This window comes from Carettochelys insculpta, chromosome 7 (assembly GCF_033958435.1).
Source record: "Carettochelys insculpta isolate YL-2023 chromosome 7, ASM3395843v1, whole genome shotgun sequence".
NCBI classification, from domain to species: Eukaryota; Metazoa; Chordata; order Testudines; family Carettochelyidae; genus Carettochelys; species Carettochelys insculpta.
The window spans coordinates 59,393,472-59,411,892 of NC_134143.1; the positions used below are offsets into that span (position 1 = coordinate 59,393,472).

The 18,421-nt window shown below is 37.1% G+C and overlaps 1 protein-coding gene across 2 annotated transcripts in view; it reads left to right on the forward strand.

Annotated features, from left to right (window-relative positions):
- Positions 1-12,033, forward strand: part of FAM204A (family with sequence similarity 204 member A) — a 28,481-nt gene extending 16,448 nt beyond the window's left edge. For both annotated transcript variants that reach the window (XM_074999065.1, XM_074999066.1), the window contains exons 7-8: positions 9,248-9,354; positions 9,687-12,033. In XM_074999065.1, coding sequence (XP_074855166.1) covers positions 9,248-9,354; positions 9,687-9,738 — 159 coding nt within the window. In that variant the 3' untranslated portion in view covers positions 9,739-12,033. The remainder of the gene's footprint in view (positions 1-9,247; positions 9,355-9,686) is intronic.
- Positions 12,034-18,421: the final 6,388 nt, after the last annotated feature.

The following is an 18,421-nucleotide window of genomic DNA, read 5'->3' on the forward strand; positions in this document are numbered from 1 at the left end:
CATTAAAATGGATAGTTTTAATTTTCTTAATGTTCACAATATAAATAGTCCAAGATAAAGTGTATTTTATTATAATCAAAGTGCTGTCTTCATAACATATTGATCTAAGACTGTAAGCATTAGCAAAGTGCTGCATGTCTTAAAGCTCTGTTGCTTGAATGTAGAAATGAGTATCTGAGACCATGGTTGCAACATCTTCTGTTAATGATAACTTATTTAACTTGAAGGTTATCAAGAAAAATATTGAGCATCTATATAGGTGTTATCTCAGGGGGGCCTTGAATCTTTAGGGTATTGTTCAACTAAGCATAGTTAGTTTTGAAGTGTTTGTATAGTGATTCCCTGGATTTTATAAAACATATTATGTAGTGTTTTGGAATATACTAACCAAGCTTGTGTTGGTAGCAAGCTGTGGACATGTACCTAATATAACTGAGAATCCATCTAACCAAGAGACAAATTTTAATGAAGTAGACTTAATTCTAATATAGACCATTACCCTACATTGCAGTGTGAATGGTTCACTTACTGTACTTTTTAGGCAATCCTTTAAATATTTTAATACTGGGAAATTAAAGCACTATATTGACTCTGCATAGTAGTAAATGCAGATGTAAAAGTTATGATTCAGATTACTGAGTAATACCACATCAGTGTAAACAACATAATCAGACAAAAAAAGCTCTTCACATCTCCCTTTTAGCCTAATATATGTTGGGATGGGAATATTTATGTAGGTCTCTGGCTATTAAAATCTTTATAGACTTATTATAAAATAGATTTTTTTGTAACCTGAAGAAAGATCTTTTCAATATTTCACCCTGAAAATACTTTACATTGTCTTCAAATGAAACATTTTTTTCTTTAATGTTGTCATGCTCAAATATTTTGTTCGGTCTCTGGAAACTGAATGCAGATTTCTGTATGTCTCTAATAGTCCTGAGAATTATTCTAGCTAAAATTCAAACTTTTCGTTTCACTTGTGATTATTGTGTAGCTGTTATTGCCGCATAGGTGCCACGTTGTCTAAGAGTGCATTAACCGGAGGGCAGTAACTTGAACACAATAACATTATCTTGACCGCATTCGATTTACCTGTCTAAAGAAACTAAAAAATTATGTAATTTAGAGTACTAAATTACTGAAGCAGTTGTCAGTCTTTAAATAACCGATTTTGACAGCACTGTTCCTGTGTGTTTAGCTTGGAGGCTTTTGGCATTTTGTTGAAGTTTCAAAAGCTGTAATTTACAAGTAAACTCTATTATTGTAATAAAGCTTAAAAGAAACCTATACATTAAAATGAATTAACAAGTTATTGGGATACCATTCATGTCTCCCAACAGAGCTAGTCTGTTGAACTTTTTTGCGTCTTTTTGCTTGTGTTATATAATATTTTGACTAATTGCTAATAATAGTTGATGGAATTGTCCTCATTTGGAAACAAATTCTATGATGATAATCGAGGAACACATGAGCTGGGTTTCTAAAACCAGTTTTTAAAACTTGATCTATTGTTAAAGAAATACTATACTGCTTTTGGTTGCCAAGTCATACAAATGGCCCTCTATTAGATATACACAGAGTAAATTAATTGCATGGGGAAATGGCTACTCTGCTACCACTACTATGACGAGAGGTGTAGTTCTAAATTTATTGTACGCCATTCAAAATTTACTGTGATATGTATAGGTACTCAAAGTGATTGCAGTACATTTTAAGACTAACTGCCCACTGGTTAACTTGGGCTTTTTTATAGTAAAAGACCTGGGGAAAAGAAGAGTAGGTTTTATTTTGTCTAGGTGATGGGTGTTTCTAAGAATTTAGTGGAGGTGCTTCCAAATATCTTTCTTCATTAAGGTTTTCTTTTAACCTTTGCTATGTGACAGGGTTATCACCTAGAAGTACATTCTTATGCTCCTCTAATTATGTATATCTTTCCGTTAACAAACCTTAAAAAAAGATTTCAGATGTTACAAGTCTAATTAAAGAGACAGACAAAGCCGAGTTTATACTGTAGATTTTTTCTGCAGTTCAATTAATCAGCATGTTTTCTCTTTTAATTAAAACCATTTTAGTAAATTAAAGCCCACAGCAAAACACATATATAATTTGTTTGTAATTAGCTCTTAATTGGTGGTAGTTGAAGCTTAGCACCCTTGGTTTCTTTCTTCATGATTGCCATTTTATTAGCAGCCAGTCATTAATTAATCTTTTTTTCTAATTAGCTTATAAAACTGTTGATGGCACATTACTGTAAATGTGATTTTAAGTTCAAAGCTTGTTAATAAGCTTTCTTACTTAGAAGAACAGAGATAAAGAAATTGCTGAAAACAGTACTACAGTTTTTTTTAAATTGCCTTTCTTAGAAGGGGAACTATGTAAAGCATCTAACAGCTTACAGTTAATTTTAATGCTGTTTTTCCATGAATGGAAGAAATTACTTACATAAAAGTGTTTAAATCTAAAAGAGAGCACAAATATTAGAAGATTTTTCTGTCCTTGCTATGTTATTGTCATCTGAATATAATTCAATGTTTTGATATCTATTATAAAAAACAACAAAGGTATTACTGTTTTACAGTGAAAGTTGAGAACCCATCCTTGAAGGAAGACAATTTTCACTGCAAAATTGACTCAGTATTCTTGTTTGCTTTATATATTTTATATACGTCAGCAATGGATAACATTCCGTAACATAAAAGGAGAAAATCATTGCTAAAGGCAAAGCCTGAAATAACTAGATTCATATTTGATGTGAAACTGTAATACTATATTAAAAGGCTGTTTGGCTTCTCTGGTATGACCATAGGATGCTTCAGGACCTGTTTGAATAAAGATGTTTTGTAAAACCCTCTGTGGGTTTAGCATTTTGTAGATCATACCTCAGTATGACACTTCTGGAGGAGTTCTTGAATCTATCTCATTATTCTTATCATAGAGTGTTTGTATTTAAACATGACTTCTAATTTAATGAATAGTCTCTGTGCGCAATATTTCCAATTAAATATCTCAAGATTTTTCTGGGAACTTTTCTGTAAGTTACAGTAAATGTCTGTTGCAACTCAGGCAACATGTTTTCTGCCTTGCTGCCTGAACTTTACATACGATTTCAACTTCACCATTTCTTTGCTTGTTTTAAAAGTGTTTTGTGATGCTGTGCAAGAAACACTAGAAAGGGATAGCTGACAAGGAAAAAATTAAAAATTGGATAAAAAGTAAATGAATAATGTCATATTACTAAAAAGATGAGAGGCTAATTTGTGCCGACTTTTTGCTAATTTTGTTCAAGCCTCAAAATGAGGAGCTGTCACCCGTTCTGTGTAGCACTGATGACAGTGCCAATGATCCATGAAATAAGCTGCCGCTGGCTTTGTTCTGATAAGAATGAACAAATCTGCACAATGTACGGCTCCCAGAATCTCATTTTCATACTTGCATGCAGGCTAAAAGAAATAAGCTGTTTGCAGGCTTGATTAATCAGACATTTGAGGGTTTTTTGTCTCTTTGATCTCTTTCGTCTCCTAGGTAACTTGCTTGACATTAATGTTGAGCTTGAGTAAAGACAATCAGGAATTGTAGACCAAACTGATATAAAAATTAAAGACCTTAACACTTTAAGCACTCCAGTAATGGTTCCGCTTTACTTCAGAAAACATCTGTTTTCATTTAATTAAAGAACAAAAGAGAATGGCATAAATATTTTTCATGGAAACCTGTTATTCCATACAAAGTTAAAGGATGATAATTGGTATTTTTAAATAAGTTCCTTGAAACAATTCAAAAAGAGCAGAGGCTTTGGAAATTTGTTACAAGGTAACAATTTCATGAAAGTAAATATTTTATGAAAAATGATGGATAAGAAGTTTCCATTTATATGCTGTGTTAAGCTGATAGAGTAAGATATTTGAAATGATTATTGGTAAACTTTAGTATGGAAAGATTACCTCATGGAAAGTGAGTTGATTAAAGTTTGTCTTTAAAAAAATCTGTACTATGTTACAAGGAAGAGCCATTATATCTGCTTTACTACCCAACATGATTTACACACTTTAAACCTTTAAAATTGAAAGGAATTTTTTTTTAAAAAATGTCGCAGTGCGTTTGCTTGAGGTTATGCAGACGCTTTTACAAATCTTCCAAGTGGCTGTAAAGATGAATGCCTCAAGGGTCTAGCCAGGGCCCTGCTTTTCCAACCAGCTAAAGCCCTTATCTTAAATCCAAGCAAAGTACCATTAATCTTTTTGAAAGACCTTTTATGGCTTTTAATATATCCCAAATTAGAACATTTTACACCCTTGGTTCCTGAAATATGGTGATAAAAAGCCTTTAGAGCTTAATTTTCCTTACTGCGTGCTCTGACCAATTTGCAGTTCTTTGTGATAATGTTTAGACACCTTAATTAAAATGCAGCAAAATATTGGATGTTCTATATGGCAAATGCTGATACTTTGACTACACAAGAAATTGTTGTATACATTTTTATTCATGTTTTCTTTCTTCTTACAACATTGCATTTTGTTGAGCTATCTGATGACCCAAAATGTGTTTTGTGGTTTGGATTTTTGCTTTTTGCTTTGTTTTTGTTTGTAAATGTAAAATACATTGACTAAGCTTTTAAGGATTTCTTCTGGGAGGGGAACTGAAGATGTGTGGATGGGCTCTGAAGATGCTTAGTGTGACTAAAACATTTGTATGTGTTTAAACACAACATATTTGTTTTGCAGACTACACTTAATGTAACCCTAAACTGATAGCATTAATGTCACTGAACATCTATTTCCACATAGACTACAGAGGATGATGATGTCCCATTTTGTTTCATTCTGGCCTCCCAAATACACTAAAAGATTTTTTTAAAATATATTGTATAGACTTCAATTATCTGAGATTGCATGTATGTTTATGCTAAATAGGTCTGGTAGAATAAATTTTAAGTGCATACTTGTTAAGGAATAACAAGTCTTCATACTAGAATATAAAATTCATTGAAAAAGTATTTAAAGCCATTTGTTGTCCACTAGATCCTCTGATTGCTCTATTAGGATAATAAAAATGGACTGTGCCACATGTATTCATTTAGCGCCTTAAAATCCTTGTATTCCTTTAAGTTTCTACTGTAACTTCAGGAATTTGTAGATTAATTAAATCTGGATTATTTACAAATGTTTCTGGGATTTTATGTTATGTAATTTTTAGAGCAAAAATGTTAATGCTTATAGGGACAGTTAAATGTCTGTCAGTAACAATGTTATACTGTGGCTTATGTGTGTGATATGCTTTGAGACTATCTTCACATTTTATAGTTCAGATGTCAGAATTACTTGATTGCTCATTTTTGTTAATCAAAGCATCATATGGGTAATGATATGAAACCTACCAATATTAACTAATCACATGATTGCTTTTTGCTGCTTTAGGAGGCCTCCATAAGGTTGTGATCCTTAAACGGTTCAAAACCTACATTAGAGAAATGCTTAATTTTAGCCTTTGTAAGGAATGAGTATAATAATTAGTGCTTAGTTTTTAGTTGTTTATTATTTATATTGTAGCAATGCCTAGGGTCTCAATCAATGATCAGGAATGCCACTTGTGCTAGGTGCTGTGCAAACAAAACAGCCAAGCAGCCCATACCTTAAAGAGCTCACCATTTAGTTTAATCTGAAGACAAAAAAGGTGGGTAAGTGAAACAGGAAAAATAGGCAGGTGCAAAAGTAGGAGTTAAGATAAGAATAAACAACATCTTGAGTTATAGGGAGTAGGTTCAAATTACAAGCTGTCTAGCTGTTACCAGCTAGTAGTGTTTTGTGTGCAGTCTTTATAACATAGAGATACCAGTATTTCACCGGTGAAACAAAATCAGCGTGCCACATTCAGCCTTCTGTTCAGCTTACATTTAAAAATGCTGTATTCTGTGGGCTTCATCTGTGGACTTCACTACAATTTTCATAGAAGTGAATTTCAGCTCTACCTGCTTAGGGACAACAGACCCTTTATATGTGTTGTCATAATTAATTTCCAGGCATGTTTTCAGTAGCCTGAGACTATGTTGTGTTACATGAGCCTTATGCAGTGGTATCTTTTATTGCTTTTGTTTACAGTCTGAATTGTGTAAGGCAGTGTCCATCTGGAAAGATGCACATTGAGTTGAATGGGGTTTGCATAGTGCCAGGATTGAGTTTAGGAATGTAGAATCCCATTTAATTCGTTTACCAGTTAAGTGTTAATTTTAACCAATTAAATGGGGGAGCAGGTGTTGCTGCAGCTCCCACACACACACCTCGCTGTGGACAGGGCTTGCTCTAGCCTGCTAGAGCAGTCCCAGTCCATGGTAGCCTTTGGCCTCACTGGAGTGCTCTGCCCTGCTGCCACCTGTGGTTTTCATGGGCTCGCCGTGGAAGAGGGCTGGAGAGAGCAGCCCCTACTGTTTACCATAACTGGGAAACCTCATCCATTTAGTTTGAGGCTTAGTGGTTAACCGTTAACATCCCTAATTGAGTTCTTGCCACAAGAAGGTGAAATTTGTTCTATTGGTCATGAGGAAGAATAAGAGTAATTTTGAGAAGAAATTCTTCTGACTTCTGTTTTTGCGGGCATTATTTAACATTATTCATACATATCACAAAATTCAATTAAAATGAGCAGAAAGTTAGTAATATTCAGTAATGGAAATAATCTTTGAAAATGATGATTTCAAAATTATCTGGCATTATTCTATCCTTTCTTTTCTCTTATGTGTCCTGTGGTATCAGTTGAATGCCCTTGAAAAAGTTGGTAAATAAATAAAATGGCACCTAACTTACATATTGTCAAAAGCTTGTTTATATAAAAACCATATATGTTGTTCAAATAATGACAATCTAGAGCCTGATAAGGTGAAGATCATCTTACCATATTGCAAATGATTTCTAAATACATAGTTTCAGTCATTGTCTCTGTAGAATGTGATAACCCTTTAACAGCATGCAGTAGCTCCAGGTAATTTAGGATGGAAGTGTGGAACACTTCAGTTGGATCTGTAGGTGGATGGAATGTAATGTTCTAAATTAATATTTTGGTCAGGAACCTGATAATACCCCCATTGACTTATTACCTGCAAAAAGTTCTTTGGAAATTTCTAATCTCCACATATGGTCAAATCTTCAGTTTTCTTTCATTTGAAAGATGTCTTCCTGCCCCTTACAGCAATACTTGGGGCATTGGTTCAGTAGTGTTTTTAAGATTGTGTTTCAGATTACTGAAACCTATCACCATTGCTTCCTGCAACATGTTGGGTTTTCCCTGGAGGTCTTCTGTTTTGATATTGGTATGGCCTGATACTGTTCATCTGAGATCAGTTTGAGGTGTTATGAGAATAAATTGTTTGGTTCTGAAAAATCTGTTGAATATCAAATTACACATTTTAACTTTTCCTGGTGTTGAGTTCCACAATACTATGCATTCTGATAATTGTGAGCTGCACAATGCAAAATGTTGACTGGAAGCAGTTTTGTGTTGTCTTTACTGACTCAGACAATGTCACGGAAGCAACTAACAAGATGAAATTGAGTTGTTCGGAACACTTTAAAACATTTTTCATCAAAAAGTACTGGTTATTTATTTCAAGCATAAGGCTCCTGAGGTCTACAGTAGGCAAGAAAGGTAGAGACATAAACCAGAAATCTGGCTTTCTTGATCTAAACTCAAATTATTCAACATAGTTCCAGATTATCATGGAATGCAGTTCTTATTCTTCTACCACTTCTGGTTTTAAAATAAAGCATTTCTTTTCCTTCTCTTTCACCTGTGCCTTCCTAAATGCCACTTGAGCCAAGTTGATCCCCAGGATTAGAAGAAATAATTCCCATTGAGTCACTGGGAATTGGGCATGTTTATATCAGGATAGAATATGGTGTCTGTAGGATACGAACCCTGTTCATTGTTTCCTGATCATCCTGGCTATGTCTACACAAGAGAGTATTGTAGACAGAACTGGGGTTTTGTTCACAAAACTCACTGAGTATCTACATGCAAAATGCATTTTGTCAATGGAAACTGTCAACAAAAATACTATTCCAGGGGGCCCTTTTGTTAACAGATCAGCTCAAATGATCGATCTACTTTTATGTGTAGACATAATCAGTTGACTGAAGTTTTGTTGGAACACGTCTTCCAACAGTAATTTCTGTAGAAGATAGATGTTTCAAGTATAGACATAGCCCCTTTGTATCTAAAATGTCTCTGGCGCTTCCATCACGTACTGAATTTGGCCCTTAGTTTGAAATATACACTGATTACTGGAAAGTATTAGAGGTGTGTCAATGTTAGTCTGCATCTGCAAAAACAATGAAAAGTCCCACGTTACCTTTAAGAATAGCACGTTTATTCACCATCAGCTTTCATGGGCAAAAACCCATTTCATCAGGTGCATCTGATAAAGTGGGGCTTTGCCAACAAAAGCTTAAGCCCAAATAAATCTGTTAGTCTTTCAGGTGACACAGGAATCCTCACATTTACTGAGTATTGAAACACTCCAAAGCCGTGACTAAAATACCAAGTTTCTCTTATGTTAATAAAAAAAAAAAACAACCCTAAGTTGGTTGGCTACAAAATATACACATCTAAAACTTTCTTGTCCTCTTAATTCCTCTGTTTATATAAATAATTTTCATTCTTTAACCAGATGTATTAAACAAAAAACTAGTACTAGTGGGTAGCTGATGCTCTAGTAATGCACCACACAAGTTGTTTCCTCTTGCACTTGTCTCACTTTATTGAGAATAGCCAATTAAAATCCAGCCATCACCAATTCTGAAGTACATAAATTCCATAGATGAAAGGTACTAATGTAGGGAAATATTAATAATTTATTGAATTTACAAGTATACTTTGAGTGGGTGGGATTACTCAGAGCCTTCAGAACCAGATGCTACAGATTTCTGCCATCTTTCTGGCTGAAGAGGGTAGTGAGATGGGAACAGATCTGAATAATTACTTTTTCAGTTCTAGCTCCTTTTCTTGGACCAAAGGATGCAGGGTAAAATGGATCATCTGTCTCTCACATTATACTTTCAGGGGAATAACTGGTCCTGTTCAGTCCTGTGGGTATATCTGTCCATCTTTTTTTTTCCCCCCCCAAAAGCTGTCAAAACTCACGTTAGCCCATGGGAAGGCATCTAAAAATGAAATAACTCAGAAATAGGCCTCATGTTTGATATAAATCCTTTGCTTGTGTTGACTTTTCTTTCTGTTCCTTCTTACCCTTTCTTAGCTTGGCGTGAAAATTGCTAAAGCTGTTGCTTGCCGCAACTTTGTAAAAGCCAAACAAGATATGGAGGCTTCCCAAGAAGCTCGAAAGAAAAAGAAGCTTGCCTGGGGGTGCGTTCCTTGAGTACAGTATTAAGTATTTGTGGTTTTGTTAGCACTAAATGGATTCAATAGAATCTCAGATAAATGTTTCGTTGCTTCAAATAGGCTTGTGTTGATCCTTATTTGTTTAGTTTTGACCTGATTTTTTTCCTGCATAATGAATTAGACAAAATATAGAGATGTTGTTATAACTAATAAGTTATTCCAATGCTTTATAGCTCGTTAGTTAGTTGGATATTAAAAAACAATTTTTTCACTGAAGTGAATTATTATTGCTTTCTGTTTAAAACTCCCAAACATGGCTGTAGTGGCCCCTAATATGTTTTTGTATTTCCTTTCAGATTTGAACCTAAGAAAAGATGGGAAACAAAAAGCAACATGGGATATATGTAGTTCTGTCTTGATCGCCTCTGCAAGCAAAGCTGTTTAAAATATAAGTATAGGGAGTCTAATACAGAATGTGCTGTCTTTTTTTTTTTTACTTGCATAGCTAAATCTGAAGGTTGAAGCAAGGTTGGTTGTTTTTTCAACAAAACTAAGCAAAAGCTGTTTGTCTCATAATGGTATCAAGAATTTGAAACAAGATGTTGAAATCTGTTTAAAGTGTAGTGGGAAAGGATATTTTATTATTTTCAGTGCACACAAACTTAGCATTCCCCTCATGTTTCCCAGTTAGGGGAAAGAATCTGTGTAACACATCTTAGGTCAGAAGCATTTTTGGAGTCTTGGCCAAGATTCTCAAAAATCTGGACCGAATATTTGGTGTAGTAAGGAATATCCTATCAGTTATGCATCTGATCTACTAAACAGTACAGATTTAATCACAGCATTGTTTTGAGGTTGCTGTTTGAATCATTTGGATACAAGAGCAATTGACTGAGTCAAAGGTATGCCATAATATGACTGCAGAATATTACCCAATGCTTCTCTTGTTTAGTTACATTCAGTGTAAAAAATACTTACCTAGAGAACAGCTTAGTTTAAAATTACTTTAATTATGTAGATCAGTGGTAGGCACCCTGTGGTCCATGGGCCACATATACCTCATCAAGGTAAGCTGCTGGCAGACTGCCATACAGGTTGCTTACCTTGCATTCGCAGGTGTGTCTGCTGGCAGCTACCATTGGCCACAGTTCACCGTTTCCAGCAGGCAGCAAATTCCTGCAGCCCGTGCTGCTTCCCACAGTTCCTGTTGGTAGATCTCATGTGAACAGCCTGTCTGGCTGCCCAGCAGAGGCTTACCCTGAGGAGCTGTGTGTGGCCTGCAAGCCATGGGTTTCCCACCCCTGTGCTCAGGGCCCTCCCTATGGGGATGTGGAAACCAGTGCACACACCCCCAGTGCCCTAGTTGCCGGGCCCCTCGCAATCCTCTACCCCCAGCTCTGCTCCATGCCTGCTCCTGCTCCCACCACCGTGGTGGATGGGGGTGGGGAAGACTCGTGCTGCCACCCCATGCTGACGTGGCTGCTGTGGGGCCCTCTGAAGCATGGGGCCTAGAGTGGCCACCCTTGAACCATCCTATAGGCAGGATAGCTCTATCTGTGCTGGATGACATTCAGTAGAAAACTTTATTCTGAGAGTCCAAAAAGCTCAATGCTTAGATTCATTGGGTGGATCTAATATGCTCCATGTCCTGGAGCTATGCTGTAAAAGACACTTCCAGTTTATCCTTCCTCACTTCTTTCACGTGTTAGAGATTTAAAAACTCTTTTCCATGAGGCAGTGTGGAAATACAAATCTTGAAAATATCTAAAATCGGTTGTGTTCTGGAGTTTATCAACTACTTTTGGGTATAAAATGCAAATTTTATTCAGTGCCAGACATTTCACAAAAGAATTATGCTTTGAATGCTTAAGTTTTAAATAACAAGAATTGTTGTTAATGTTTCTCAAAATCATTCACAGTGAAAAGTAAGGACATGTTCAAGACTAGTAATAACTTTTTATCCTGAAGCTTTTGCATATATGTTTAGTCACTAAAATGTCTGAAATGAATTGGGGAATGTATACTTTAGCTGTTGTTAAATAAGATTAATATGTGTCAAGCCAAAGGTTTGGTATTAACATATAACGATGATTTACTGTTTAAGTACTTCAGGCTAAAACAACTTGCCAGAGAATAGTAATTTGAAGGTTTACCACACCAATTCTATGAGCTGAGGTTTGTAGTCTTAATATGGAAGAGGGCATTGTTTGGTACTCTTGGGATGTTGGATACATATTTCCCCCTCTCCCCAACAGAACATTGTACTTTCACAAAGTTTAGAGTTTGCAATATGGTAATTTAGGGTTAGCTGTAATTAGTTATGATGACAGTATTAAATACAACTGCCAAGAATGTAAATCAGTGGCTAAACAGGTTTCTGAAACATCATAAAACTCAAAACATGTACATTTTTGGGAATATCTATTTGCATAGTGAAAAGAAGCAACTTTGTATTTACTTTACCTTAACTTACTCATACATAATGTAAGTTGTGTATATGTTTATTTTCCTATATGTAATACATTACATTTAAGACATTATGGCTATGAAAATGGGAAAGTGCCTTAGTGATTCTTGGCACACCTAAAAAAAATCACCTAGAAAAATACTGTGTGAAGAATTTTTGTTCTGGATTTCAAATGTAGCAGAATTCTGCAAAAGTACCTGTCTGAAAATTCAAAATAAAATTTTATTTGTACCGTGTACTGCTTGTTTCTTTTGACAGATGGTAAATAAGTGATATGGAAATAGGACGTGCTATACACTAAAAAGGCCAAATCATGCCAATTATTCTATGTCTTGAAAACAGGTAAACATGATTCACCTTTTTGGTACTTTGTGAAATTACCTATGTTTTAACACCTGAAAAAGTTGTGAACTTCAGGTTAATAGTTACTGATCTAGTTAATAAATTGTTGATGTGTGCATCAAATCAGAAGGAGCAGCCCTGATATTTGATCTGGAAATGTAATAGTGAAAAAGTTAAGGTTTTTGTGTTCACGAAATCACTGTTTTACCTTCATCTGAACAGTGATCTCTGTTAAAATATTTTTAACTTTTAAAATAACTAATTCATTTTATCTTAAACCATTAATAATTATTTAGGAAGAATGCAGAATACTTGCTTTAACTTACTTGTGTGATGACTTAAAATCACATTTTAAGTATTTTGGTGTTTCTAAAGTCTTCTTTTATCAGTGTCGGTAAATTAGGGGAGTTAAACTCAGTTCAAAAGATGTTAAAGAGGTAATTAACAAAGTGAATAAATATGAAAAAGCTTCATATGTACTCACATCTCTATTACGCAGGGAGTTGAACTTGTTTTTCCTGGGAGTGGGGTGTGAATGGGAGTCTTAAAGAACTGATGTGAGTCACAGGCATTTTTCATTATTGACTAGTGCCACCAATGGTGGTGTAGCTATGTTTGTCCCAGGATATGAGCGAGACAGACAGATCATGTGTGGCAATATCTTTTACTGAACTAACTTCTGTAGGCAGAAGAGGCAAGCTTTTGAGCTATGCAGAGCTCTTTTTCAAGTCCTGTGGAGCTTGAAAGTTTGTCTTCCACCAAAAGAAGCTGGTCCAGAAAAAGCACTATTTCACCCCCCTTATGCCTATTCAGTAGAGTTGAGTATTTTGGCCAAACAAGGAAAACTGTCCTCTGAATTGTTAACAAGTTTCCCTCTTCTTTCCTTTCCCTTTCCAAATAAAATCAGTTTTGAGCAGCATTTTATTGCTTATACATTTTGGAAATCCTTGCTTTCAGTCACAATCAGCCCATGGTACAATAGCAAATATTATAAACAGGGTACACTGAAGAAACCTGTACAACAGCATTTATTAAAAAATTAGTTTAGCAGAAAAAGAGTTTGTTGCCCCTCATTTTATCAGTCATCCTAATGAGCATCCAGTGGCTGAAGCATGGGAAAACGTGGCTATTACATGCCTTGTGATAGACTGAATGAGCTCCTTCTGCTTAGCTTAAAAAAAGAATGTTAAGGTGTGACTTATTGTCTCAAAGTACCTGAATGGGGAACAAATGTTTAATAATGGGCTATTCAGTCTGTCAGAGAAAAGTATAACATGAGCCAAAGGAAAAAATTGAAATTAGACCAATTCAAACTGGAAATGAGGCATCATATTTAAATACTTAAAATGATCAGAGCCCAAATAATACTGAGTTTTAAGTTATGGCCAACACTTTTAACTGTACACCAAACAGATTAGCTATCAGTGCAGAGACTGACACAATGGTGTAATGTTTCCTGCATCAAGTGCAACTAAACAAATGCTCACAAAACATATCACTTGTTGAACTTCTTGAGTTTTCTTTTATGATGGTTCATTGAGAATAGCAGGACTCCATTCTCAAGGAAATAAAAGTTGTTAGGTCCTGCAAAAATGATAGAAGGCCCCAACCATCCATATACATACTGGCAGAAAGAAGATGATCTTATTCTGACTGGCTTTGACCTGGGTATCTGTCAGGAACTTGGAGAAACATGAGCTGTTCAGCTTCATAGCCACTGACCTTTTAATAAACAGCATGAAGTGAAGAGTTCCCAATCTTTGGAACGTAGCTTCCAATGACCCATCTAAATAAGACCGCTCCACTGGTTTAACTTGTACAGTAAACTCTTAAATCTGGTATGCACAGGACTGGGAGGTTGCTGGATAATCAAATATTCTGGATAATAGAGAGTACTCACTTGGTGGGAGAGCAGAGGAGCCTGCTGGCTGCACACTCATCAGCACAGAGGGACGCAGCGCAGTGCTGAGCAGGCTGGCCCCCTGAGGAGCAGGGCATTGCTTGCGCTTTGTACAGAAACCCCAGCCCTGGCACTGCTTCTCCTCTGCTCAGCAGAGATTGGGCAGGAGTGCGGAGAGAAGAGAGGAGCCTGCCAGCTGCACTCACATGCAACATGGAGGGGTGCAGAGCTGTGGAGGAAATCAGTTTTGAGCATTGCCCTGTATCCCTCTGTGCTGCATGTGAGTGTAGCCGACAGGCTTCTCTGCTCTCTCTGCACTCCTGCCCCGTGTCCCCTGAACAGAGCACCTCAACTCTTAGTTATGCCAAGTTATGAGTATGCTGGTTACTTAAATACTGGATAAACAGGAGTTTACTGTATTAATTTTTACTCTGCTCGTTAAATTGGAGCAAAGAGCTGTTGGAACATTATTTCTCTCTGGCTTAGATCTCTTGCGTTAAATTGTAATTTAACATCTAAAATGTAATAAGCTGCTCTGAAACTGAAAAAGAAGTCTCCATATTGCCTTTTGCACTAGTTAAACTAGTGAGTCATATGCGCATCTTGAATTGGTGCCATTTTTGTTCAATAGACAACAATAGATAATACTTGAGGGGCAATCAAAGGAACTGGTACTAAATATCTTGGCCTGGCAAACATGTAGGAAGCAAGCTCATTCTGCCTAATCAATTTACCACAAGACATATCAGAGCACTAAAGCCCCTCAACCAATTTTATACTTTTTTTTTCCTTCTACCAAAACCCTATATTCCTGAGTTTCAGTGGTGACTCTCAACTCTCTTTAACAGCCTGATAGGAGAATACTAAAGAAATGCTGTGATGAATATGCAGCACTTCATTGGGCTAATTCTTCCCATGGCAACTTCAAAGCGCCTGTATGCCGTGTAGCCGCGGGCACTTCCAAGTTCCTGTGCAACTTTGAAGTGCCCTTACTCCTCAACATTTTGCAAAATTTCAGTATGTTGGAAGCAAAATAGTTAGAAGGGGGTCACAGATGGAGGGGTCAAAATTTTGGGGAGTAAGTGCACTTCGATGTTGTGCAGGTACTTGGAAGTGCCTGCAGCTACATGGTATGCCAGCACTTTGAAGTTTGGAACTTTGAAGTTGTAGTGGTCAGAATTAGCCCAATGAGGTGCTGCATATTCATTGCAGCACTTCATTAGTATTCTCCAATCAGGCTGATTACCATGCCCCCTTTGAAAAAGGGGGCTAGTGTAGACACAGTCTGAGAGTCATTTTAAAATGTGTAACTACATTTTCAAGTGTGGCTGTCTCACATAAACAGCAAAGATTGATTTGAAGTTGGAAATACTCTTCCACAGATAAGGCAGAACAATTATTAGTGCTATAGTAAGGCCTCAGGGCATCCAGTTATACATCAAGGCCCTGTTGTGCTAGTCCCCGTGCAAACAGATATACAATAGCTCATGCCTGCTCCAAAGAGCTTATACAGCAAGATAAGAAATCTTCCACTTGTTCATACCTTTGGGTATCTTAACCTTAAAGGTGGGATCTGGTAACCCCTCTACCTGTGACCCCCTTTCAACTATTTTACTTCCAATGAATTGAGATTTTGCAATTAGCTTCTTAATCACATAGCTCACTCTTGTAAGTTTCTCATTGCCTTAGGAATCGTTGCCTTTCCTCCACCCATTTTCTCCCCCAAAATACACCTGGCAGTAGTCCAAACCCATGCATCTCATCTCTATTATGTCTGGTATCTAACAAATAGGAACAAAATTTTGTTTCCCTGTTTCAGAGATAAAATGCAACTTCAAAGAGAATGCACTTTATCAGCTTAAAATCATACTAATGTAGGTAGCAATATTTTAGAACAATACATTCACACGCTCTTAAGCTCATTTAGTGGCTGCAGGGACAGATAGATCAAAAATGCCATAGGGATGTCATAGATGTAATAGTTATTGCCTGCAACTATACTCTGTAACATCTTTTTTTCAAATTTAAAAGTGCTAGTGTTTTGGTTTGATTGTGTTGGATAAATTTCAAAGATAAATATGGTGTGTAATAAGCCTTTTCAGCCTCTAATTTGTGAAGGAGTGTCTGTCCAGTTAATACTTGTTCTTTGAAGCAAGGCATTTTGAAATAGATGAAGTATGAACTGTAATTACTGATATCTAGTTCCTATTCACTTATGGGGTTTTTGGTATTTGATGAGGAAATTTTAATATATGGCTTAATCTCAAAGCATTCCTCACATTCAAAAGTATTAATTTGATGGAAAGTGTACTGTCCTGAATAACCAAAGAAAAATCAGGATATATTCTCAATTGGAATGACACACATATACGTAACCCATTGATAAATACACTGTTTTTCAGATACCTCTGCATCTGTTGCTATTTAATACTATGCTTTGTACTTACATAGCACTTTCTGTTCAAGATGTTCAAATCACTCAGAATTAAACCTGAAACACCCCTATGAAGTAGAAAGTTGTCTCCATTAATAGATGTGGAGACTGAAAACAGGCAAACTGAGATTGTGATTTACACAAGGTCAAACAGCAAGCAAGCCAAAAAGCAGTGAATAGCACCTAAGTCTTCAAGCTCCAAGACTTGTGGTCTAACCAGTAGATTATACCGCTGCTCATTTTCAAATTACATTGATAGATTTGCAAAGACACAAATGGCATTTAGGTCATGGGGAGTTCAGTGCCTAACAGCCATCTCTGCTTTTGAAAATCTGTGTAGCTGAAAATGCCTTAAAAACCTGGAATTTGAAAAGGAATGTTCCTAGGATGATAGAAGAAAACAAGTTCCAGGAGAGGTAGGCAGCTGTGTCTCTTTCGGAGGCACTCAGGTCAAAATTGGTACATATTAACATTTTGTGTTGTTTTTAATATTTTAGGCCTCATTTTCAGTGCTCCAGACTCTTTCACCTGTACCCCCAGAGCCCTGTAGTCACTTCTGATCTGCTCAAGGTCAAATTTCCTGGTATCATTAGTGCCTATATGGGTGAGTTGCATGGGCTAGTAGTCAGAGGGCTTAGATGACCCCCAACAATCCCTTATTAACTTCTCAGCTATGGGCCCCTGGCAGGCAGCATACTTCCCTGCATACCTTGCCATGTCCGGACGACAGGTGGGTGGTTCTACCCCCTCCAAAGAGAGTCTCCAACCATGACGATACTATATTTCTCCTTGGGAGTGGTGGCTGTAGATCTCCTAATCTTTGGTGTACATAGCTTCTCCTCTTCCTTGTGGAACAAGGGGGCATCAAATTACATGGGAAGGGCTTATTTCCTGGCCTATGATGCACTTATCAGGGCTGTGAAATTGGTAGGCCCCTATTCCTCAGGTATTCTGCCACCAGGCACATTTCATATTGGATGATCCCCCCAGCCTGGTTTTCTGTAAGTGGGAAATGCCGGGTGCAGGACCACACCAGAAGCAGTATAGAGGCATACATGGTCAGGTGGTGTGTCTGGGTAGAGGGGCAGAAGACAGGAGCAGTGTAGGTGCAGGTGACATGCACTTTCCTAACCATATGGGTTGTATTACAATTCCTTCTCAAACTCCCCTGTTTGCTAGCTCCCTCTGGTCACTTGGCCTCTGGCTTTTAAGGCCTCACCAAGGTCAGCCTTAGTCTCTCATCAATCACACTAGGGGGGAGTGATCACAGGGCTGATTGAGGTTAGTCAAGGAACCAAAGGCTCGTATAGTCTCCAGACACACAATTGCAACTGAGACAGTAACTGAAATAACCCGAAAGAGAGGAAAAACGCTAACAGGAAAGCAGACTCACTCAACCCCAGAATGCCTCACAAGTGGCAAGGATTAAGGAAGGTCAACTGGAGAAATGTGTAGGGAGCCATAGCATTTGACCACTGATAAGTTGATTTTAACTAAAAGTACATATCAGCAGTCAACTGCTACATCTAGCATAGACATAACCTTACTTGTCTGATTCTTATTAGGTCTTAAAACTAAAAACACTGTCTTCTGTGTATTAGTAAAAACGAGAGGAATCTTCATGTTTCTGGTTTGGCAGTCTGACGCAAATTTTGTACACAAACCTGCTCTCCCCAGGGCAGGTCCAGTCTGAGATGTTAAGTAATCTGGCAACCTCATCTTGAGGCACGTCTCATTCTGGAAGGTACATATACTTAGGGTTTAGGAGGCATTTCATATATGGGACTAGTTGCTGATCCAGAAAGGAGGTGTGGACATGTTTGGCACCAAAATCTTACTGGATGTGCCAGGGCAAACCACTGGCTGCTAACTCTCAGCCATGTGATTCCTTCTGAACTACTTAGCTGAGTAAGGAGGATACAGTTGCCTCTGCAGATTGTCCCCTTTT